General features: G+C 45.3%; 1 protein-coding gene and 1 long non-coding RNA gene across 4 annotated transcripts in view; one reads left to right on the top strand and one right to left on the bottom strand.

Annotated features, from left to right (window-relative positions):
• The window catches only part of LOC135902401 (apoptotic protease-activating factor 1-like), a 126,237-nt gene that overhangs the window by 63,559 nt on the left and 37,558 nt on the right, over positions 1 to 25,120 (top strand). For all 3 annotated transcript variants that reach the window (XM_065432423.2, XM_065432415.2, XM_070535372.1), the window contains exons 9-12: positions 2,963 to 3,153; positions 6,558 to 6,684; positions 15,957 to 16,119; positions 24,203 to 24,366. In XM_065432423.2, coding sequence (XP_065288495.2) covers positions 2,963 to 3,153; positions 6,558 to 6,684; positions 15,957 to 16,119; positions 24,203 to 24,366 — 645 coding nt within the window. The remainder of the gene's footprint in view (positions 1 to 2,962; positions 3,154 to 6,557; positions 6,685 to 15,956; positions 16,120 to 24,202; positions 24,367 to 25,120) is intronic.
• The window catches only part of LOC135901969 (uncharacterized), a 169,635-nt gene continuing 151,423 nt past the window's right edge, over positions 6,909 to 25,120 (bottom strand). The window contains exon 4 of the long non-coding RNA XR_011512703.1: positions 6,909 to 7,005. This is a non-coding gene — a long non-coding RNA (uncharacterized lncRNA). The remainder of the gene's footprint in view (positions 7,006 to 25,120) is intronic.

The raw sequence follows: 25,120 nt of genomic DNA, 5'->3' as shown, positions 1-25,120 counted from the left end.
CAATAAAATACATGCATTCTTTTTTTCAAACTGCCTAATTTTTCGGACGTTTTTGCAACACCTAGGGAGTTCGAAAAATCGGACGTTGACTGTACAACAAGTAGGATGAGAACACAAAGGATCTACGCATTGAGGAATGAACAAGAAAGTAAGCATGCCATCGCTTCTTTCAAGGAGCTTGAGCTCAAAAATCAAAGTGGTGGCTGACGCCGAGATGCAGGTGACCGTCATCCAAATCAAATAAACATTTAAAAAGCAGTGAAAGGCAACACTGAGGCGTTGTATGCAGGCTGAGAGTATGTCAAGGCAGTTGAGGTTGACTTTCCAGCTATTGAGAGAGAATCTCATTAGTTACGAAGTTTGGGCCTCATACCAATGAGCTTGCTATAACTTGATAGAAATAGCTCATATTTGAAAATATTTGCTACTGTATGCATCTCCTTTTTATTCGTATTTGAGAATGCTCAACTCAATTTGCAGTGGGTTTTACCATTTTTCGAAGATATTTTATTCGCTGTGCATTTTGCTAACACCTGCCTTCTGTTTTCTTTTGCAGCAAAATAAATGCTGCTCCTTACTATTCAAAACTGGACTAAGTCATTTTTCTATTCAAAACTGGACTAAGAGAGTGACAGCATTGGGTGAAATGGTGTCAGCCCATCTTTACATAAAACAAATTTCTGGGTCACTCAGAGAATTTTGGAAAGGCACTCAGGGAAAACTTGGAAACCTCAGGGAATTTGGAAATGTCAACTTGATAGACACCCTGGTTATTCAGACCCTTGATGTAGACTGCTGCGGTGAAATTACACATGGGGGCCGGCGACTTTGGTTGTCGTGGAAACGTGCAGAGTGGATGTTGCGCATGGTTTCTGTAACCGGTTTGTGTCCCATGTACGCAGACTTTCTGTGTGATCCCCCGCCGAGCGTTCTTGCGCTCTGCTAGCCGATTCGGATTTGTGAAACCCGAGCGCTCACTCGAGGATTTCGGCGGCCACTCTAGATCGACCAGTGAAAAATGTCATTAGACAAACTCTAGTACACTACCTGTCATTTTCGTAATAGCTGAACAATTGCAGTGCCAGAGTTCTCGCATGTAAGGTTCATTCGACTGGCGCTGCCCTTCAGCAACTAGTTCTGCCGGTTCAGTTTCAGTTTTTGCACGTGCAGAACTGGCATGACACTTTTTCTGCACAAACCTTGCGCTACATTTCTCAAGAGTGCAGGGAATGCTTTGAACTCTTACTGCATTAAGCCTGCATTCAGTGAAACAAATTGCGATATGCAGATGCGGTTATGATGAACTAGTGAAACAAATAGCAAAGTGCAGCACTTCGGGAACTAGCTCAGAAAGTGTAGGAAAATCAAATTTAGCTATAATTTTAATAAAGAACTGTTACAGCTGAGTGGCAGAGCCAGTGTCATAGCTATTTTCATGTCATCACAAGATGGTGACAGAACAGTTTTTCACGTACTCTCTGTCATTTGCAATGACAACAAATTTAATTCAAAATATAAATGATTTTACTTGTTAAGCTAGCGGCAACAGCGTATCACTTTTTATCTGTGTTCTGGAGACATTCGTACTTCAGAAAGTAACTAAATTTGTTGTCATGCGATCACTGTACTTGCAACCCTGGGACCATTGAGGCCAACTCTGACGTTATTGATCATGAAGAAGTGAGCATTGATGGCGTCACCTGGAGAGTTCACAATAGTTTTGCTTCAACAGATGGTGAAGGTGCCGCCACAGAATATGAGTGCCTTTGATAAAATCGAAAGTTTCGTCAGAGTTCATGTCAGTATCACAGTGGCTCAGCTGATGGAATGCAAAAGCAGCATCACAATGCTGCTTGCCAATAAGTTCAAGCAACCCAATATTACACTTTCGGAATTAGACGTTCTTTTCTGTATCACTCAACCATATGTTTCAATTATTGGTAGAGTTCTCGTCTACGATGTTCCGTGATGACATTTCTTTACAAGCCCCAACATTTCGTTATGGTGGGGTTTGACTGTAGCTTTTCATTCCTACACCTCGATCACAGCAATGTTGAGTGCTTCATGCAAGCATACAGTGACTTTTGCATGACACTGCAAGTTACTATAGGCTATTTTCACATGGTGCTTGCAAATCTGGAAGGCATGCAAATCGTATTTGATATGTGGCAACAACTTGTGTCGTGCAAACTTGCCATGACTCTTGATTTCAAAATCTTTGATAGGTGACAAATTACGCCAAACCTAAGAATGAAGTGGCACCTGCTGTTTACCATCAGCACTGACTGTGGTCGACGCCATACAGCTCCAACGCGTAAAACAGTAATCAAATCACTTGATGTGCGGTCCGTGCTTTGGTTTTATGATAACTGACCTGTCATAAAGATGGAAAAGCCTTTTTGTATTTTGAGTGAGAACTGAAAAGCAAGACTTTCTATGTAATAAAAAATTGCCATAAAATACAGGCCCACTAATAAACTGAGAACTTCATTGATGTGCAGTAGAACATAAAAACAGATTGCCACAAAACACATGCCCACTATTAAACTGAGAGCCTCATACAAAGGGAATTGAACTCCACTCTATTCAACAGACATTCCATTGTTAAAAAAGTATTTTCCAGACTTTGGAATTCCTTTTAATAAGAATAGATTGTAATGTATATCTTGATTTCTGTTCACCCAAGTTATTAATAGCTTGTTACATTCTTGTTATGCAATGTGTTATGCAATGCTAGGAGACCCCTGGGCATGTACAGCATTGTCTTTTCGAGCACAAAATTTGTAATCAATTTTGTGATAATTTTCTGATATTTGATTCAGTACTCTTTTTTTTTTATTCAATTCAATATTCGATTCGAAATCTACTATTCTGTATATGCACACCCCTATATTGCTGCTAGTCTGCTATGCAGTCTGTACTGTGCTACATAAGAAACTGTGGCTGCATCTAATATACCCAGGTTGCAAAAGAAAGGCTGGACATGCTGAGGTTCTTGCAGCCCAACGCTCATTTGCTGTCTGATAGGGACACAGATGTCATCCAGCTTGCCCTGAGTCAACCACGGAGCTCCACAGTACATCAGAAGGCCTTGGCCCTCGCTAGGGAGCGTGCTGCTGAAGCGGATCATCAGACTCCTTACTTCGAGTGGATGTAAGGCTTGTTCAGGGGAGCAGTATTTCGCTGCCTTTTACTTTGTGTGTGGTGGCGTCTGCTGTGCAGAGAGACTATTCAGTCAGTGACCAATTTTTGAACATCTCCATTAGCCCTATCAGGGTAGATTTTTTTCGCCATATGCGACTGCCCAGGGTCGATTTTTTTATTGCAGATTCCAGTTCTTCTAGGGACCTATTTCGAAAAAAATTTACTGTAATTATTCTAGGATGACCGTAAAGTGAGAAAAAATTATTTTGAGTTGGTATATATGCACTCTTTATTCATAAATAACAGTAAAAAAGGAAATAAACTTATAAATAAAAATTTGATGCACTGTTATAGTTCAAGACTTAGAATATGCGCACACGCGAATATTTCGCAAGTCTCAAATGTTCCTGGTCTTACACTAATATTTAGGTCCATAGCCCAAGAAAATTGTGTGGTTGCGTGCCCGCCAAAAAGCAAAACGTATGACAAACTTCCGCTAATCTTCATCTTATCACCAACCAGACGCAAATAGATATTGCGAGTCTTGCTCCAAAAAAGAAAAGGAAACGCATGCACGGCGGCATCCTTCCTATGCTCACCCCTGTGAGCACTAAACGAGTGAGAAACAGGCAGCCCTTTGAGTGATTAGTAACGAAATAAGCATCAGTTTTGCGAACACAAGAAGCAGAAAACGCCCACGGAACAAAACCCAAACCACTGCCCGCCCGCATGCGCGCCAATGCGCGAGCGGTAGTATATACACTTGCCGGAGCAAACTATCTCTAAAACAAACCATGCAACGAAAACCGAGAGAGGGAGGTGTGAGGAAAAAATTTCCTGTATTCCCACATAGTGGCAGCACATGCCAGGAAAGAAAAAATTGGGAAATTGGCGCGCTTTTTGAACATACAGATGGTGACGTAAATATACAGCATTGACCATTTTGGACTTGTTCGCAGCGCTGTATATTTACGTCAATGACCCTGAATGGGTGAGATTCAGTATATAAGAACGTCTGAAATTTAGGACCCTGAAACCCTTCACTGTTCAATTTTCCGGACATTTAGGTGTGAGCACAGGTCTAAAATGGCACTAATAGAAGCCACCACTGCTGCCATTTTTATTATCTTGCAGCCTTGAACTAGCGCTCTTGCATGCCGATTCGATCTCAGCCATATCTACTGCCACGGCAACGCTAGGCCTAGAGGCTTTTGACGTTCGCTGCCAAGCTCCTTGCTGTTAGGTGCCGTGTTCTTAATTGAAAAATTCTCTGCTGTCAGCAGTAGTGCCGACTTTACCTTTGTCATCCTTGCCAATGGCTTAGAAGTGCAGAAAGTACAGGAAGTAAAGCGTTGAGTAATGCTGGGTCTCAAAAGTCATCTTCGCCGCAATAAAGCATTGTTATGCAGTGAAGCGTACACCATAGATTGCTGCGAAGCGTATCAAGAGTGGCGGTGAGGTATGATTTCGTCTGTAAGAGCCTGAAAGTAATGGTCTGAGCCCCTGTTCAGTTTCGGACTGGGGGGAGGGAATTTTTTCCTGCCTTGTCTGTAATGCGACGTAATTTCATGATAGGTGGTAAGAGGATCTTTGAAGGGGCATTCCTGTGGGAGACCCGAACCGTTAGCTTGGGTGCGGTTTGTGAATTCGTGTGCCAGGCAGTTGGCCTGTTCATTAGGGTTGCAACCCGCTTCAGGCACTAACCGCTTGGTTAGTTTTATTGTCCAAGTGGGCCGGGAACTACGCTATGCTATGACCTCCAGTTTCTTTGCCTGTAGTACTACGAAAGGATCTGTTGACGATGCCGGCTGCGTGCTTAGAAACTAGAGCGGGTGAGAAGACCCTGACTGCTGTGCCCGAGTTGGTGAAAATGGTCATCGGGCCTATTGCAGCCTGAAGAGCCAAGGCTATCGCAGTTTTCTCCGCCTCGTTTGCATGTTCAGCGTAGAATGACGTGGCGCTGATAAGTGCTCCATGTGCATCGACTGAGATTGCAAACCTGTCTTTGCTGCTGTATTTGGCATCGTCGACGAAGAATGTATCTGCCCCGTAAGGATTGATTCATTGAAGAATGGTTCTAGCCCGTGCTATTTTGCGACCTTCGTTATGTATCGGGTGGACGTTCCTCAGTATGGGCTCTATCTTTATACCCTCCTGGGCTAATTTAGACTGAGGGTATCTGTAAAGCAGTGCCTGTATAGGGAGCATACCAGCTTCATCTTAATGCCCAGTTTAGTTCACGAAAGCCTGGAGATCTGCAATAAACCGTGCTTCGATTAATTCGTCTTTGGTGTTGTGAATTCCGTGTTTGAGTAGTTTTACCGTGCTAGCGGACTGCAAAAAACCGAGTGTTCTTTTGACGCTGGACCTGATGAGCATGTCGAGTTTATTCTTTTCGACTTTGCTCCATTTGAGGAATGAGGCCGTGTAAGTAATATGACATGAAAAAAAAAGCTTGGAAGACCCTGAGTAGGTTGTCCTTGAATCCTCCCCTTTCGCTTGTGATTCTAGTGATGAGCCTTAGTATATTGTTCACCTGCGCGCCTAGCTTGTTTAGAGCATCTGCATTATAGCCTTTGGCATTGATTAAAAGTCCTAAATTTTGATGGAGTTCACCCTTGGAATGGGGCACTCTTCTCATGTCGTGATTTTGAATGGCAGCATTTCCAGAGGCTCGAGGTTCTTAACGCCTTGCCTCGACTGCCTGTAGATAAGGAGTTCGGGTTAGGTTGGTGAAAGCTTTAGACCTGTGCATGTAAGAAATTCTTCCGTTACCTCTATGACTGCCTGGAGGGACTGCTTAGATAGGCCAGAGATCCCACAGGGAACCAGATTGTGATGATGTCGTCTGCATAAATTGCGTGGCCTATTTTTGGGAGTTTGGCCAGCCTTTCGGAGAGTTTATGCATGGCGATATTGAATAGTAGCGGGGATAGGACTGAGCCCTGAGGGGTTCCACAGTTGCCCAATTTGTAAGGACCGCCTGAGATCGTGCCCAGTTGAATGAACGCTTTCCTTTCCGATAGGAATGAGAGTGAAATGAAAGAATTTCTGCCCTAGGTTGAGAGAGGAAATTTTGTTCAAGATGTATTCGTGAGCCACCCTATCAAAGGCCTTGGTGAGGTCAAGTGCAATGATTCCTGGGATGTCCCGCAACTCGTTTACTAAATTTTACTAAAATTAAACACTGCAACCTTGCGAGTCCAGATATAACTCGCCCTGTCACCAACTGGTTTCTTGCTTGCAACTTTGGTACAGTCTATCTGTATTATTAAATGTGAACTCGCCCTATCACCAACTGGTTTCTCGCTTGCAACTTTGGTGCAGTCTATCTGTATTATTAAATGTGACTCAAAGTGTTGCGTGATCTGCTTCTAAAAGCAAATGCAAGATGACTCTTCCTGTGTTGTCAGGAATATGCCAGACAACTGGTCCCAGGCTGAAGTCAGGATGAAAACTCTGAACGGCGGTGTGAACCATGCAGAGTTCAGTCCAGATGACACCATCATTGCCTCAGCTGGGAATGACGGCATTGTCAGGGTGAGTGCTGATGCTACGAGACTGCTTCATGCAGAATCTAAGGAGCTTTAATGTACACCACATTATTAGCATTAAATGGTAGATTTAAGATATCAAATTTTAACCCTTTCCCTACCGTGAAAAAAGAAAATTTTACCAAATATACCGGAATTTTTTTTTCGCTCAGTTTGTAGAGCTTTCTCTTCTAAATGATACGGCACCATTATTTCAATTCAATAGTGTTCCTTTATTTTACAAATTGCGCAGAAAGATACTTTGAAGACGGCTTCACTGCATGGCCGTGGTGTCTTGCAAAAAAAGGGTTTTGCAGGGCTTGATATGCTGAAAAAAGAGAATACAAAGAAAAAATAACCTAAATATTGCAAAAACATGCACGTAAATAGTGGCTACCTTTACACAGCTTCTAAAGCAATTAGTAGGCCATCTTAGTATGGTAGACTCACGGGCAGGTGCACATTCCTCTGGGCCATCCATAAAATAGCTGCCATCACACTCCTCAGATAAGAACACGTCACCTTCCCTTTCCAAGAAAACTCTACAGAGCTGTGGTGTAATGAGGAGTCGTCAAAATACTACCTTTTACGCATGCTTTCATTGTCTCGCTTCGTGGAGGCAGCCATGCTTTATGCAGGGTGTCAGGGGCGGCAATATGATGAAAGGCGAGACACAAATGGCACAGCATGGACAAGTGTGGCCATCTAGTGCTAGCAATCTCAACCAGGTGCAATAGGACGAGTATAGTCACCATAGGTTCACTGTGTGACAATTTTTTGTTTATGATGACTGTAGTCGTCATTGGTTATATTAGTACAAAATTTCATGATGACTATACTCATCAATGAGAGGTAAAGGGTTAATGTCTTATAAGTGTTCATTATGAAACTGCAGCATCCACAACAAACGACACGCAAAGCAAACACTCAAGCACTAACTTGCAACTGTACGTAAGTGAGCCATCTGTTACTAACTGACAAGGAATTTGCCTTTTTGAATGCCACGTGAGTTTTTAAAATGTGTACAAGCACTTTGTTTTTTATACATACCATATGTACACGATTGTAAGTCGACTCGAATGTAAGTCAACCCCCCACATCGCATGTGAAACGGGGGAAAAAAAAAAGAAAAGCATACCCGAATGCACATTCGATAACGAATATTTATTTGTAGCTGACATGGTCACTGGACTACTCGTCTTCACTTGTGCTATCGTCCTCGCTGCTATGGTCCGAGAGCACGTCATTGTCCAGTGAAATTCCACATTTGCCAAATGACTGCACCACAACATTTTGTGGAACAGCAGCCCACGCCGAGTGCACCCAACCATGTGCAGTTGTCAGGGAGGCTCTTTTGACAGGTCTGGCTGGCGTAAGTTTGCAGTCTTCTGCCGCCAGCCACTCATACTCACGGTGGAGCAGGTCCTTAAAAGGTGAAGATCCGGGTTTGTTTCATGACCATGTCACACTTCACTGGCAGGGACCGATCACGCATTTCAGCGCCGTTGCCGCAAGCTTAGCCTACAGCTCTGGAAAGTGCGTTCAGACTTCGGCCCGTGGGAAATTCTTCACTTGCCTTCACAGGTGAAAATTTTTCTTTGCTGCAGTCGCCACTATCACGCCACCCATTCAGAAACATCGAACTTGTGGCCTGCTGCGCAGTGATTTGTTTCTTCAACGTAAAAGATGGCAGCCCTCTTCAATGCTGCTGTGAACGAGCACCGAATGTTTAGTGTGCCTGGAGCACTCGTGACGACTGAGGAAGCATGGTAGTAGCATGTAGCCGGCACTCAAGTCGTACTCTTCAAACTAAGAGCTACAGGGAAAGAGAAACACGTGAGCGGTGTCTGCTCTTCCATGAACTATCGATACTCCCCGCAAGTGCGGCCGTTCTTAGGGTGCCGCCGCAAATGGAACAACGGCACTTCCATCAACTACTCCCCCCCTTTCCATGAGTGTTGTGTACACCGTAAAACTCAAAAATGTTGAAAAACCCTTCCGAAAAGCGAATGAACATGTGGGATAGTGAAAACCTACGGGTAGGGCCATAGAGCAAACAAATATGTACCTACGTTGTAGCTCCCCTGATATCTCATTGGTTTCGCTTTATTGGCGGTGCCACTTTTTAGTTTCGATTGTAAGTCAAGCCCCCCCCCCCCCACTTCAGATTTAAAAATTAAGATAGGTCAACTTACAATTGTGTAAATCGTGTGTGTGTGTGTGTGTGTGTGTGTGTGTGTGTGTGTGTGTGTGTGTGTGTGTGTGTGTGTGTGTTCTATATTCTCTTGTGCATGCGTACTTTAGTTATCCTGGGTATACAGTAGAAGCTTGTTACGCTCCCTTTACATATGTTTTCCTGGCGCAAAGGTTCGCAATCAAGAGCACAGAAAATGACCCAATAGAGTTACGCTCATTTTATACCGGATCATACTGTTCCTGGAAAATACGATTTTCTGCCACCAACGTTCAGCACGTTGCCAAACTGCGATCCTGTGACACGTTTTCCGGCCGCTAGATCTCATGCAAACAAGAAAATGCTTGAGGCACGCATGATCGAGAACAGTACAGTAAAACCTCGTTAATTCGAAGTCATTGAGACCGCAAAAAAATCTTCGAAATAAGCGGTTTTTCAAATTAACCAAACACTAAAAAAAATGCAATCCAGGAAAGAATTTCGCTGCAGGAATGCGCTACCTTTATTCGGCGATTTTTGGATTACACACAGTAATCAGAGATGCTCGTTTGCCGCGTCCTGTAGTTCAAGGCTCCAAGGGTTATGTTTTCTAGTTGGCCAACTATATGCAGCATTTGAGAATTTCCACCGTGGTACTCAACAAAACTGCGGATAACGTTCAGCAATCCGATAACTTCCCCGAGAGCGGGTGCTCGGGAGGGCTCGTTAGCATTGTCGTCATCGCTGTCATCGCATCAGCGTTAGCTTCACTCTCCAAGTCTGAGTAGCACGTTTGTTGATCATTTTCAAAGTTCAGATGCTCGGCGAAGCCGATTGCACTGGGTTCGCTATCCTCTGCCCAGAGTGCATTGATGTGGTCACAATACTTGGCTCCTTCTTTATCAAGTGCACATGAATAGTCAGCATAAGCATCGATGGCGCTTTCCTTTGAGAAGCCAGCATGCTCAAAACACCGCATGATCAAAGTGAGTTCCACTTGCTTCCATGCATACACAATAAGACACATGTCCTTGAGGAGGTCCATGGAGTACTCCTTGCCGTTGTCGTAGCAAAGGAGCATGCGCTTGAGCAGGTGGTGGCGGTAAATCTTCCTTATGGGGTGAATGACGCCTTGGTCCATTGGCTGGGAGATCAATGTGGTGTTCGGAGGAAGAAATACCATCCTGATAGCTTTTGAGTGTGGAATGTCACCATGCGCCGGGCAATTAACAACAATGAAGAGTACATTCCTGCCTGTGGCCATGAAGTTGTGGTCTAGCTCCCGAACGTAATCTTCAGATATTGTGCCTGTGACCCAGGCTTTCTTGTTGTGCCGGTAGGTAAGCTCATCCTTTGGCGGCAGCCGTGCATTCTTAAAGCAGCAAGGCTTCCCACTCTTTCCAACTACGAGTAGCGGCAGCTGGTGTTTACCGTACATGTTCGTGCTGAACAGAACGGTAGTTATTTCCTTGCCCTGCTTTCGACCCTTGACCGCAGTGTCCTTCGCTGCGAACGTTATTGTGGGCAGCATCTTGAAAAAAGGGCTGCTTTGTCAAGGTTGTACACATCGTTTGCACTGTACTCGCTAATGGTGGATCCACACGATGGACTAAATCCATCCTTTCCGTGACGGACGACGTATTTCGTGGCTACGCATCACGAATTTATGCCATTTGCACGTCATCTGCGACCCCCACGGACGGAAAATGCCGAGCTATTTTTTGCATCTGGATTCTGGGGGTTGAATGCTGCAGATTTAGCCTAGCATGCTCTTCAGTTTGGCAACAAGCGTGCCTTTGGGATCTTTCTGAAACAGCTTCGTCACTATTGACACCATTCATGCCTGTTTGCGCGCGTGACTCGCACAAGAGCAACTGCAATGAACTTGAGCGACGAGGCAAGTTTGTTCTTCTTGTATCTCGTGGAGCAGTTCCCAGCGTTGTGGGACATGACTTTCACCGATTACGCGGACACGACAGTGAAAGAGACAATTTGGCAGCAAGTGAAGAAACTGCTCTCTTGTCACTCGAAGCAGCCTCCGGTATTCTTCAATGTCTCTGACCAACAGCTCTCGGTACAAGTGGTTTTGCATACCGAGGTACTTGTTGGCGATATAGCCCTTTTGCCAACAAGACCTTTTTCGATGAAACAAGTGCTCATCATCTCATTCGGACAAAACAAATTTGGCCAACCATCGTTTCCTTTCGATCTCCATCTTCATTCAGAGTGAAAAAAAAGTATGACAAAATCTTTATTACACCGATGGCGCTATCTAGAGTGAGTAGAAACGAGCAAACATTTGTAACTTATGGCCACTGAGATCTGCCTGGGCCGCTGCAACATCTTCGAGGTCATGTTCAGCCAATACAACCACTCTAAGTCTACACGCCGAGAATCTGAGTATGGCTTTTGGAAATGGTGCCCACTCATCACGAATACTTTGCTGTCGAAGCTTTTGGACACAAATTTAAACCATATACAAACCTCAGTTTGAAAGTTACAGGCCACACAGTGGACGACGACTTGACAGGTTCGAGGCGGATGGCAGTCGCTTCGGGCGGTGTCGCCATCTTTATTTTTCCGGCACGGTCTGCTCACTCCGTCCGTCATCTGGATGCGCTTCGCAGCCTGACAGGCGGCGGAATAGGCATCCATGAAACAGATTTTCGCAGAGCCGTCAGTCGTGTAGATCCATCATAAGCAAGGGAGCCAGCGTGTTTGTTTCTTCCAGTCGTCATTGACGCTCTCGTTTGCGCTGCTGCTCTCGCCACAGACGGCTACAAAGATCAAATTATTGCGCTCTTTAAAACGGCTGAACCATCCATTGCTACACTTGAACTCTTCGTGCCCAAGTTGTAGAGCCAAGTCGTAGGCCTTCTCTTGCAGTATCATTCCATTGATGGGAAGGTGGGCTGCATTTGCTTTCTGCAGCCAGCAAAGTAAAGCTGATTCCTCATCTTGGTGCGTGGGAGCCCCCTACTCGCGACTGCTTCGAAGAATATGTCTTGCTGTAGGCCTCCAGTATGTTGGACTTAATCTTCAATTTTGTGGATGTCAAGAGGGGCACGTTGTGCCTTTCAGCCAACTCGGTCTTGGAACACGTGTTCTTACCCACTTCATGGATCAAGCAGAACTTCTGCTGCAGTCTTATACTTTGGCATCTTCCTTCACTGGCACTTCTGCACAGTTCAGGAAAAAAAAAAAAGAACGACACACTAGCTGCAACACCTCTAACCACCGCACACAAAGAAACGGTGCAGACCGGCATTGCACGCACACACGTCTCCACAGGTGTAGGGAGAGAATGGGCAAACGGCAGCCAGGGGCAGTGGCATGGAACACGTGCTGAGGCTGCAACCGCTGCGACTACAAGGAGCATGCGAAGTGGGGGACGAGAGCATGTGACAAAAACCAGTATGCCTGTTGCATTGCAGGAAGCGCGCCTTCTCTGCAGGCGCACGTTTTGGCTGTGTGCGGGGCGTAACGTAGACCGATTTTTGTGTTAGCAGTACTGTGTGTTGGGCGCTTCGTCTATAAATAATCGCGATTGCTATGTGGTGTTGCCTTGCAGTGGGGATCCGGAATCGCCGCATAGCACCTCAAATCTTCGTATTAACCGGGTTGGCCTAGGCAGCCGGTTCAAATTACCTGGTGAAATTTACATTGGAAAATACGGGACTGCAGAAAACCTTTAAGTTATTCGGAATGTCGAATTAACAGAGTTCGAATTAACGAGGTTTTATTATATATACCTGCCTGCCACGGCAGCTTCACTGCAATACTCGCCTGCCTGTGTCATGTGAAAATGGCGGCGCGCACTCAGTTTCTTATTTCCGTACCAGCAAATCTTCTCCAGGGTAGCTTGGGGTAGCTGCAGTGTTCACAGCTATTACTGGCAATTCTGTTGTGATAAGCATCTTTCCCTACCTGTTTCACAGCACCTGGTGGCGTCGGAAGTGTAGCGCAGGGAGTAACTAAAACACGCCACCGTTTCCTGCTGCAGACTGCCATCATATACATTTTCCAGTCGCTAGATCTACCTACGTGAACAAGAAAAGGTGCAAGGCACCCACTATTGTGAACAGTATATAGCCACCTATCTCGCGTGAGGATGACTGCACGCACAGTTTCTTTCTCCGGTAGCAAATCTCTGCCCGGGTCGTCGCATGCCCCATTCACAGCTATCACCGCCAAACATATTATGATAAGCATCTTCACCTATATGTTTGAAAGTGCATGGTGCGTAGTGCCATTTGTGGCGTACTTTGACAGGATCCCGCGTCGCCCACCAGCTCGACTTCGTTTCGGTTTCCCGTAGCCCTCTTAAAACACCATGTAAACCACACCATGCAACAGAAAAACAACAAAACACATCTCAGGCTGCCGAAGCACCACTAGGCGCGTGTCGTCATCTCATGCCACAACGATCCGTGCAATGCTTCGCATTACATAGATGTCAGCAATAGTTGTGTCTGTCAAAATGTTTTAGTTACTTCATATTGTACGTTTTCCCCGTTAGTATGTTTCTTCGTCCTTTTCTTTTTCCAGAACGTATGAACGCAGTTCTACTGTATATATATGTGTAACTTCCTTTCCAAAAATAAACTGAGTTGCAAGTCAGTGCTTGTGTGTTACCTTTGCTTTGTGTCTCGCTTGTTGTGCATAATGAATAGCTACCAACTCATCCAACTTTCAGTACTTATAAGTGTGGTGCTACATAGGCACTTTGAAAATCTGAACTGTTTGCTGTTATTTGCTGTCTGCTAAATAGACGCCTGCATTGGCTACCAAGTCAATTTGTTGGCAAGTTGACAAAGCAGTGAAAAAATTTTCTTCAAGATTTCAAGAATCAGCATGGCAGCACTTTTGGTAGGCTGGCAGGGTTCCCTAAGGCCATACTGTTAAACCCTGGGCTAGATAGAAAGTAAACTTTAGCTGTGATTTAGTTGAGTGTCTTACGGCTGAAGTGGGTACTGTCAGTGCACAATTTTTCAGGCTCCCTAGGTACCCCAGAAATGTTAAAAAATATATATATATAAAGGATTGTCTGGGAAAAATGAATGCATGCTTTGTACTGCCCCCCAGCTCTCAAATCACCACATGCATGTCTGGAATAGCTGTGAAAGCCTGCCGGTACACGTATTAGGCATATTGGTGCTTGTATTGCGATTGATGATGGCGGGTGCAAGTGTGTTTAATTAAAGAATAACTAACATAGTGTCTCGTGACCAGTATGTCGGAACAGAACAAAAACAAAAACGGTGGTGAGGGGGGGGGTGAATATATATATATATATATATATATATATATATATATATATATACATACACACACACACACATAAATAATGTTTTTTTACCCGAACGAGAACGTAGCCGAAACGTTATAATTTTGTTTCCTAGTAAATCTGAAATATTTTTGATCACTTTTCGATTCAAAGGGAAAGTCTGCAATCTGAAACAACCGATCTCGGGCAGTGTTAGAATTAGCGTGTATCTCAGGGTTCCACATAGGTGGGTATCTCAAGCAGGTAAAGTGCAAGCGATAGCCTGTCGAGCGCTCCAATCATTCTGCTCATTGCAAAACCCAGGGATTGTACGCTGAAGAGCTTATTGTTTCATTTTCTACGGCTGCAACGCTTTGTTACTGAAGTTTTACCGTTCGTTTATGTTCGTTGAAATTTGTTTTATCGGAACAGCGGTCTCATTTCGGCGAGTAGACTCGATAACGTTCTGCTTCTGATATCACACTCAGTGCCTTAAGTCAAGGCACTGAGCATGATTGCAGAATTCATAATTCACTTATTGATAAAAATAAATACCATGCTTTAATGCTACAGCATTAAGGGTCCCGTGTTGCAGAAAATCTAGTGTTGGCATTGATTATGACGTCTTCTGACAACGTCTCTTTGTCATAAAGACATTGTCTTTATGACAGAAATCATCCCTATCCACGCAGGCCTTCCGCGTTGCTCATAGGCATTACTGATCTAATTGAATTTCTCAAAATCCATCAGAAATTTCATATAGTATGACTTACATGCTACCTCCAGACATGATAGCGTCAGACTGTAGTTTGAATAAACGAGAAAACATAATTTCCATAAACCCCTTTTCCAGCTGCCATTTGACGTTTGTCTTAATAGGAGTGATGCGCCCCAGAAAGCTCACCTTTGTATTTAGTGTTCACCACCAGCGTTTTCAGGAAAACATTACGGTTACATAAGCTGCAGTTGCCAGGAAGCATGAGAAGCAGTCCGGGTTCTTTGAATGCTGTTCTGTCTCACTCTTAAAGGCAAAATTTAAGTGTCCTCTAAATTTTTTATTGTTACATTGCTTTGAAAATTTTTGCATGTGAACGAAGATCGTTATGAACCATTATGGATAATTTTTTTTATTTGTTCCGGAGCAGAACTGGAACGGAATGTTTTTCGGTGGAACGAAACTAAAACCAGAATGAAAAACATTTTGTTCTGACTGCCTGCTCGTGACAGTGGCGCCTTTCCAGTGATGGTATGCTTCACCAATATGCTGTATGCTTGACCGCTTAACACAACTGTATTACAGAGAAGCTGACTCTTGGAAGCCATCATTATGCTATGCCTGACCCTTGCCGCACTTTGAAGCTGTTCGCGAGGATGGGAAAGGTGGAGTTGGTACCATTGCTGACAGCGACGAATTCTTTCAATTAAAGACACAGTAGTGAATGTCAAAGCAAGGCCTATTGTTGCCGCGGCTACCAGCGGATCAGTAAAGGAGAGCGTTAGTTCGACACTGCAAGATAATGAAAATGGTGGCAGTGGTGGCTTCAATTCATGCTGTTTTGAATCTGCAGTCAGGGCAAAACGTCAGGAAAGTCGGGACCGTGAAGACCTTCAGTGTATGTATTTCACAGATCCTTATACATTGGCTCTATAGGATATATGGCAGTGCTACGCAGGCATCCAAATTATCAGGCATGTCTGAAACATTGTGTGTCTGGAAATTTGGTGTTGGCTGTACTTCTGTTCAAACGTGCTTGCTTTAGTTCAAACTTTTTTTTTGCATCTTCACTTTTACAATTAGTTTCTGCACCTCTGCTCTTCTTTTCAAAATTTTTATGTGTAGCTGTGGGAGACGCACTCTGGCAATGAGCTGCAAGCATTGGTTGGCCACAAAGAGGCTGTCAACTACTGCACCTTCAGCCCCGATGGCCGTGTGCTTGCATCAGCTTCTTCTGACCACCAAGTATTTCTGTGGAATGTTGGCGAAAGCTTCCAGGCAACTCCAGGTAAGACTGCACTATATGTGTACCTTATAATTAGCTCTCCTCATGTTCCTAATCAACAGCTTTCCCTGCTTTGTAAACGGCAAGCTGCAAATTAGTCAGTCGGCTGGCTCTGTAGGGGTTCCATTATAAGCAGAAAAGTACAGCAGTAGTAGTAGCAGTATCTTTATTTCTTTCTTGCATACACACACAAAAAAGGGACAGAAGCAAAAGGCATGTTATTAAGGCAAAACGCATTACTGCAGGCACACTACATATAACTTAAGTTGCTGTAGTTGTGAATATCCGGACTGTAAGCAGTACTAAGCTACAATTAAAACAACACTTTTCAAAGTATGTACAGTTGCAGGACATATAGACAAAGCACCCACATGTATCTGACAATCGAAGCATTCAACAAGAGTTTTGTATCCTTTTAAATTTGCAAACATTTAAAGGTTTATGCATTGGTGGAGCAGCTGCACTATTCGTGCCAAACTGCACGGAGAGTGGGCCTTTGCGTTATCCTGTGTGAAAACAGCATTTTAGCGAGAAATTGTGCCTTACCTGTGGCAAAGCAAGCATACAAGCAAAACTCTTTTTCCGTTGATGCTTCGCAGCTATCAAAACTTATATCAAGACCAACAGCACACTACCATCATCATCATCATAGAAGAAAGCAGAGGCCCCTCGGAGTCATCCGGTTCGTTAGTCCCGCATTTTTCTTGGCGGATGTACAATGCATAGCCGCTCTACTGTCTTGCAAGCGCTTTATTTCGGTGTTCATTGAACCCGCGTGGTACCGCGCAGTTTGATGAAGGAGGATATCACATTCTTTGATCAATGGTTAGCTTTTTAGGTGTTTGTGTGCTAACGGGGTTTTGTAAAAGAGCCTCTGTGATCTGAATCACATGTGGGGAATAGAATGGTATTAACGAGCATATGTCGGCTTCCGCATGTCTGAGTTAGTGAACAGATTATGATTTATAATACAGTCGAAACCTGCGATAACAAAATCCCGCAGCTACGAAATATTTTCGTATCCCCGGCAAATGCCCATAGGATTCAATGCATTTCGTACCTTTCGACAGCGAAATGTCGCTGTACTACAATCCCGCATCAACAAAATTTTCCGGAACATAGCCCCGCATATAAGCTACTCGTGCAAGGTTAACAGGTTTCAAAGTGTGCTCAAGTGCGATTACTTTGCACTAAAATTGCATAAAGTACCACTGCATTACACTTGCGTGGGCACCGACATTTTTGTTTACAAAAACAACCAAGCACTGGAAGCGATCGTGCCGGAAACACGTCATGGCCACCATCTCGTTTATTGATTGCCCGTTTGAAGCGACAACATGTTGCTACTGGCATGTGAAGACAGTTTTTGTACACCTAGTGCAGTGCGTAATGTGCGCCTTGGCGGGAAAAATGCAGCACAAGCAAGGAAATTTGCGTCCAACCGATGTGGAATTGCTTATGGTGCTTGAGATGGCAGTTGCAGCATGGAATGCCACGCATCGGGCTGTGATTAAGCGGTCGTTCAGAAATACGTATTCCTTGCTTCAAAAACGCTGGTTTTGGTGCTGCCCAACAGGCACTGTGTGTGGATTTAGGAGATAACTTAAGGTATATGAGATAACATATACAAGATAAGATAACTTTCGTGCTTGGTACCAGATGTGTTGGCGCCTACAGGAGACTGCGTGTGCTTCTCGCATGGATATGGGCATACTTCTCACATGGATATGGGCCAGGTTGTTAATTTTGGCATTACTTATAAGCACTCAGCGTGAACACGGGAAGGCCATTGAGAAAGAAAACAGAAAAAGAGGACCATGTGAGTATTCGTCGCTGGCCTAAGTGTGTTTTACGGTGACATCTTGTATGCATTCTTGAACTTATTATTTATGACCAGGTATTGCGATGATTTTCGCAATGTCGTTTCGCATTTGCATCTTGGCTATCAGTGCGCCCCAAACTTCGTGACCCATAGGGGTACCCTTTACAATGGCTATGGTGTTGCACTGCTGTGTTTAAGATTGCGGGCTTGCTTGCGGCTGTGACGGTCACACATTGATGAGGGAGTAGCCCAAACCCCATGAGAACGATTTTGTGCGCAATGGCTACGAGCAATGGCTTTGAGTGCCAAAATGGGCTGCCACACGAACAGATAGCTTGTTCTTGTCGCTCGATTGCTCGGTTCTTAGCCTGGAACAGTTATAAGCGACTAGCCAATTAAGTAAAAGTGGGGACCAGATGTACATCCGTCAAGTACTACAGATTGTCATACGGAATAAGCAAATGATTAAATTGTGATACATGCAAGGATTAGAACCTACTGCAAGACCGTCAGAAATATTTTATGCTGCTGTTTACACTAAAACACATCAACTTAAATTAATAAAGCACGCATCACACCAGTTTCGGCGCGTATTTGCTGCCCTCATACCAGCAACACTGGGAAGACATCGCTCAAAGTCGTCGCTCGAGTAGAGTGCGACCTTTAGGCGGCAAGCGAACGCGACAGCCATCTCCATCGTGTCACTTGTCGCTGTCGCCTGCAAGATCGGCTTGCATGGGGTTTATACTTGATGCAAGAACGCTTTTAAGGGGAGACGCGGGTCGAAAAACGGCGATTTTCATTAAAAAAGTCAGTTTTATGTTTTCGACTGTTTCAACAAGATTGATCCCTCCTCTTTCATATATAAAGAAATCAGAGCCGTAAATGATCGGTAAATTATAAATAAACTCGGTGAAAGCACTCGAGGTGTCAAGAAAAGGTGCAAATCTGGCCCATTTTCCAGCGCGTGATGCGTCAAATCGCGGCGTCGCAAGCCATTGGGCTTGTGCAAGGCAGTAGGCCTACACTTTTTCTCTACGAGGTCGGCTTTTCCGCGTCACAATCTCGCCGGGAAGTAATAATAAAAACAACATTTCTCCGCCGAAACCAAGCGCTTTCGCTGGATTTCTAACTCACGTGGTGCGATTCCAGCCACGCCATTGGCTGCTAGCGCGCGACGCGGCCGCGGGTTGTCTGCTCTTTCTGCGACGCGCCGCTCTCTCGACGTGTTCCCAGGCTTTCAGGCATTTTTCTGCTCCTTGTTTCGATGGATCCCGTGAAGAAACGCGATTTTCGATCTCTTAAAGTATCGGTCGAAGCACAAGTTCAAGGCGACTCGCCGGAAAGTCAAGCGGTGTGCAATGGATGCGTCCGCGGCAGCTAAGCCTAACCTAGGTGACGGCGACGGTTTCGACGGTTCAGAGCCGGCCGGCCGCTCAAGTTTCGTTGACAGCGCAGACGAATTCGTCAGCGCATCGGAGAAAAAGTAGATAATCTTCGACAATCAAGATAGGTGCGGCGAGGAGACGGCAAGCACCTTTATCTGCGAGATCGGCGTCGGGAACGTGAGCGCCGCGGCACGTCCGGCGTGCGGACGGCGCGACCTTTTTATCCGTGAGTTGGCCGAAAAACGGAAACAACTCGCGTCGTTTTTGGGGTTGTGTTGCAGCAATGCAGCGTGTACCACGTCCGTTATCTCGTCAACGTATTCGTCGCGGCGTGCATCTCCGGTAGACGACGCTAACGGTGGAGCGCGCCCTTCGGCCAGCCCAAGAGAGAGTTTCGCCGTGAATATGAAGGCAGTGGTTGCGGCGCGTGCATTTAGAGCTAGGCACAATCAACTCGTCCGATTTTGTGCAGTTCTTGGTTTACCAAAACCGATGCACCACGAATCGTTTACCGCCATAACAAATAAAGTGCACCTCGCTGCTACAAAAGCAGTGGCTGAACTTGGAGTTAGCTCGGAAAGTAACAGCACAGAAAGTAGGTCAGCATGGTGCTCATGAAGACTGTATGAGAGAACAACATATGTCGCAGGTGAATTCTAAAGTAGTGCACTGGATCTAGATACCCTGGCGTGCATTATGTGCAATTTTTATACAGATTTCAGCACTACAACATATATAAATAACTTTTATAACTTTCAATCGTGTTTTTCTCAGCTTCATATTTTTGGCCAAACATGGCTTTTGTGCACGACATTTGATATACTTATTGTGGTCCAATCAAGACCAAATTTGGTGTGCATCATCTTTAAAATGTGTAGAATGCACTGATCTAGGTTTTAGTGCAACCAGTTCATTTTTAAGAATGGAAATGTTCAATACCCTTGGGTACCAGTCACTGAAAACGAAGCATCAGATATGAAATTCTCTCAAAATGTTGCCTGTCAAGGGAATTGCATTATATTGGTTATTAGCACTCACTGGAGTGTTGGGGACAAGAAACGCCATCTTGCACTGCTATATCATGCCAACTGCTAGATCCAGTAGCTGCACAAACATGCACTGTTTCTCACTTATGCATGGCACTTAGGACATGAAAGCATCGAGCTATCCTAAAACTAAAAACAGATTTGTAATGAGGATATCAAGCTATATAAGTGGTACAATTTTCATTTGCCTAGCAATAATATTTAAAAAGAAAGGTTTCTGAGGAGCGTCTCCCCTTAATGCAAAAATTGCAAAGGTGCAAAAATAAAATTTGTTTGCACTACTTTTTTATGTTGTGCCGTGCTTTATTGAATCAAATGAGAGAAAGTGAGAACCTATGACGCCATTTGTTGCTTTTGACAGCTGCAGATTTACAAGGACAGAGGTTGAATGTGTTACATTGCGAGAGCTGCCACTTTGATGGGTGCCATATTTGTTGACTCAAAACTATTGTCTCTAGTTTGGGTTGCTCCCCTATGTCAACGAAATAGCGTAGCCGATGCAAATGCAAAACCCTCTTCGCATCTCATGCATGCGTAGTTTCACTGGTGCAAAAACTCCTAATGCCTATGCTCACTGCCATTGCACTTGAGTGTATTGCATGATGCCATGTCGATCAGTCTTGCATTGAGCCTTTGCTCACAAGACGTGACTGCCGCACTGCTTTGCATCTCAGTTCATAAACCTGCATTTGTTTCGGTCTGTCTGTGGTACTTTTGCGCCATATCGGAGAGTTGATGAACCTGGCCACAGCGCTGTTGGAACCTCAGTGCTGACACCCGTTATTGCAGTCGCACCGCTGGCACGAGTTGTTGCAAATGGCTCGCAAGCCCCAAGGGTAGCGTTTGGCCTGGCGGCCTGGGGCACCACTGGAAGCATCCGAAGGTCCTGGCAAAGCATGAGTTGACTGCTAACAGAACAACTTGTTTATTCTAGCATCGCAAAAGAGCGGCCGGTCAGGTCGACCGAAGTGGAGAGACGGGAGAGCACGCTTCTCGACGGAAGAATTCGGAGCCTCTCTCCTGGCGTCCGGGGGCAGCTGCTTTTATACTCTTGGCGTCGTGGGCAAGAAGGAAGGTCACGGGATGAGACCACGTGACGCCGGGGCACGGACGAGCTGAGGGACATGTTGAGACAAGTATAGTGACGCATCAGCCGGGCCGGCGCCGGTCAGACCTCCTCGCTTCACACTTGGGGAGCTCCTCTCCTCGGCTGGCACACACACACGCACACACGAAGACACGTGGCACTGAAACAAGCCTGGCGGGGACGCTTGGCGGGGATGCGTTGCGGCAGCTCCGAACGGGCCAAAATGTCCGCCGCTTTGAACGAAGCCCCGACGTCCGTTGCATCCGCGCCGGCTATACCGCGCGTTGTAGGCGAAACGTAACAGCGCCCATTGTGCATCGCGGTGTGAATAAGCGTCGCGTCCTTTCATGACCGCACTCTCAAGGTAAGCCTTGCACAAACCTATTTCCACAACATATCGACTATATCAGTTAAAATTTGCATGGTATATGGTAAGCATACGTGCGTCTGACCCTGTGCCAAAAGTGCTTGCTGCTGCACACACTGGCTTTTTGCCTGCGCCAGGGCATGTGCCGAAAGGTGAAATGTCTGTTCCATCGCTGTTAACGCTTGCACTTCAGGGTCAGCTTTTCCAGACAGCTAGGTGTGGCCTGGGTTCAATTGCGGACGAAGTTACGGTCGCTATTGATGCAATCATGGATGGCTACTATGCAGTTACGAAGACACACGACTGATGTGCGTACTGAGTCAAAACGAAACCACTGTTTGCCACCATCACTGCAGATGAAACCTGGCTGCTATCGATGCGATCACGAATGGCGATTACGCAGTCATAAAAGCACGCGGCCGACGGGCACACTGAGTCGAAGCGAAACTACTGTTTGCCGCAACTGCCGCAGACGAAACCACAGCCGCTATCGACGTGATCATGCATGGCAACTACGCAATCATGAAGGCACGCGGCAAATGCACTGCTCTGCACGGTGGAATAAAGGCTTTAAACACACAAATAGGCACAAAGCGTTCTTGCATTGCTGTCATTTACGTGAGATTTTGACTGGTGACTATGGCGATCCAGACTAGCGATGTGCTAATGTAATTTCTGCTCTTTTGCGGCGCACATTTGCGACACTCTAGCGCTCGCCAAGCTGCAAGAGTTGTTCGAATTAACCGATGGGTGGCCAGATACGTCCAAATTAACAAGAGTTTCATGGCATTAGATAATGCATACTCCTGCCAGAACTTAACGATTCTGAATTATCTGGTTTTCTAAATTAACGAAGTTTTACTGCATTTCATTAAAGAACCTAGGGAACTTGAAGTATGTACACTCGTACCTTGTTATAACGAAACAGGATATAACAATGAATAATATAACGAAGTAAATGCAGTTGCCCTCGAATTCCTCCAAGGTATCCATGCATCCTTGATTTAAGGAAGAAATATTGTCCTGCGAATTAATATAATGAACTAGATTTGTCTTTGAAGCAAAAATATGCCCTACCATCGCGTGCCAGCTATACCACTTTCCGCAGGGTTCAGCACGCGCTTGGCGTGGCAGTTCAAAACTCTTGCGTCCTTTTGTCGAATATTCCACCAAGCAACACTGGTCTTTATTCCCACCGCATTCAAGCAGCAGCTCACCGTCTTCCTCTATGCGCACTGCCATTGGCCTTTTCTCTCTCATTGCAGCGCGCAGCTAGGCGAGGCTGGAGCATGGCCGAAACGTGGCCTCCGAGATTACTCAGGCACAATCTCGGAGGCTACACATAGCTGCGCCCCACCTGCACCAATCTGTGCTGTGCTCAGCAGTGGAGAGATAAGTGCAATGGTGAACAGTGCTTGCATGCAGCGCCCAGTGAGGGCTTGTTGCAGCTAGGTGTGGTCACCGAAACCACGTTGGCTGGCCAACCTAAGTTAAGCTTACAGGCCTCCTAAATCACACAGTGTGACCTATGTGAGAGCGGCTTATCAGCCTGGATCAGCCGTAGTCAGTGCACCATATTGAGTGCCACGTGCTGCTCTACCACGATGGACTTCATTCACTTTGCATTTGCAAGCTGTTATCTTCAACCATGCCACTGTTAAACTAGATTCATGGCAATATGGAAGAGCCAAGTGGAAAGGGGAGGAGAAAGACCATCACATTGGAACAGAAGGCAGCTGTCGTAAAGGCGGTCTTAAAAGGAGTCATGCGAAGCCAAATATTATTTTATTGTAGTGGTAAAACAGCTGCGGCAATTGTGCCAAGGCCGTTTGCACCATCCTGGTTTAAAGAAAGCATGAGAACGAAAGCTGCCTTTCATTGATGATGCCTCGGCAGCAAATCTAAAACCAAAGCCTCGAGCCAGCTGCTGTTATCACCATGAACATCCTGCAAGCCGCTGTTGCCACGGGTCTGTCCGCTCGAGGCACTTGGCATGTATTCGTGGGCTTTCACGCTTGGAAAAACACTCTTATGTAGCACATATTGAGTAACAGAAAGCTGTATTGGGAGTTTCTCATGTTGCTCTACAATTTTCTCATTGACACTTTTCATCTAGAAGTTGATTAATTAAGACTGATTAACGAATTAGGTGGAATGTAAAAATAATCGGAGTATCTCCAAGTGATGGCAAACAACATTACCTTAGTTCTGTCCAACTACATAGCATTTGCATATTTTTAAAGTTTGGCTGAAGTTAAGTGAAACACCCTGCATAGCCTGCTTCGCTCTTTTGAACTTTCACCTTGAGTATCCTCAAGTCCATGACTTGACCTTGAATTTTAAGTTATGTGGAAATCCTTGTTTTGTATCTTTCAGCATCTCCCTTGAGTGCATCATCCAAAGCAGGCCGGCTGACTGGGCGCCGGAGCTCTCGCTGCACTAAATCTGCCTCTGTGACACATGATGCTGCTGTTCTTTGCTGTGCGTTCTCACTTGATGGCAAGCTGCTGGCTTCTGGGGATGCACTTGGGTTCGTCAAGGTAACTTGCTTTGTCATTTTGCAATTATAGAGTCTGATAAAGAAAGGACACAGTACGCTGTAGTGTGAACCCCAATGCAAAACAGAAAGTTCAATTCGCTTTCCTAAGCTTCACCTAACACTGCCGTAATTAACACCGTAACCAGCAAACCAACCCATTCACCTTGCAATTTTATCGAGCGAATGTTCCCCCATGCCCAACAACGACGCCCAAGTCGTTTGCGAGTGTGGTCCCATCACTGGAAATGCATCCAAATGATCTCGTTTGTCTGTAGCCCGAACTGGTGCTGCTCTCCAGAGTTCACTAGAAAGCTTTTCGTGGGACAGTCCAGCGAAGCCCAACAAGTGCATGGTTGGTCCACGCGCCTACGTCCCGCAGGTGAAGAGGAAGCGAGTATAGTACAGTAAAACCTCATTAAACCGTACCTGCTTAAACAGCAGTTCCGTTTTAAAAGTAGTAAAGTCAAATCCCCAACTCAGCGGCCATTGAACATAATGTGTTTTGTATCCGCATAAACTGTACCAGCCTATTGCGTACGTATCGGTTAACACTTAGTGTTTCCACTTTTCGTCGTGCAAACACGGTGGTGCTTCGTCTCCATAGGGCAGCTTGGCAGAATAACAAACCTCAGTGATCTGAACAACGGCCTCCAAGTGCCCTGTGCGTTTGTGCCTGACGCCACATCAACATCAACATCATTTTGGCGCCGTCCCAGAGAGCGTTGTGGCGTCGTGTAAGCGAGGACTCGCATCAT

This window comes from Dermacentor albipictus, chromosome 3 (assembly GCF_038994185.2).
Source record: "Dermacentor albipictus isolate Rhodes 1998 colony chromosome 3, USDA_Dalb.pri_finalv2, whole genome shotgun sequence".
Lineage (NCBI taxonomy): Eukaryota > Metazoa > Arthropoda > Arachnida > Ixodida > Ixodidae > Dermacentor > Dermacentor albipictus.
Note: the sequence above shows the minus strand (reverse complement) of the source record. Positions and strands in the feature narration are given on the sequence as shown.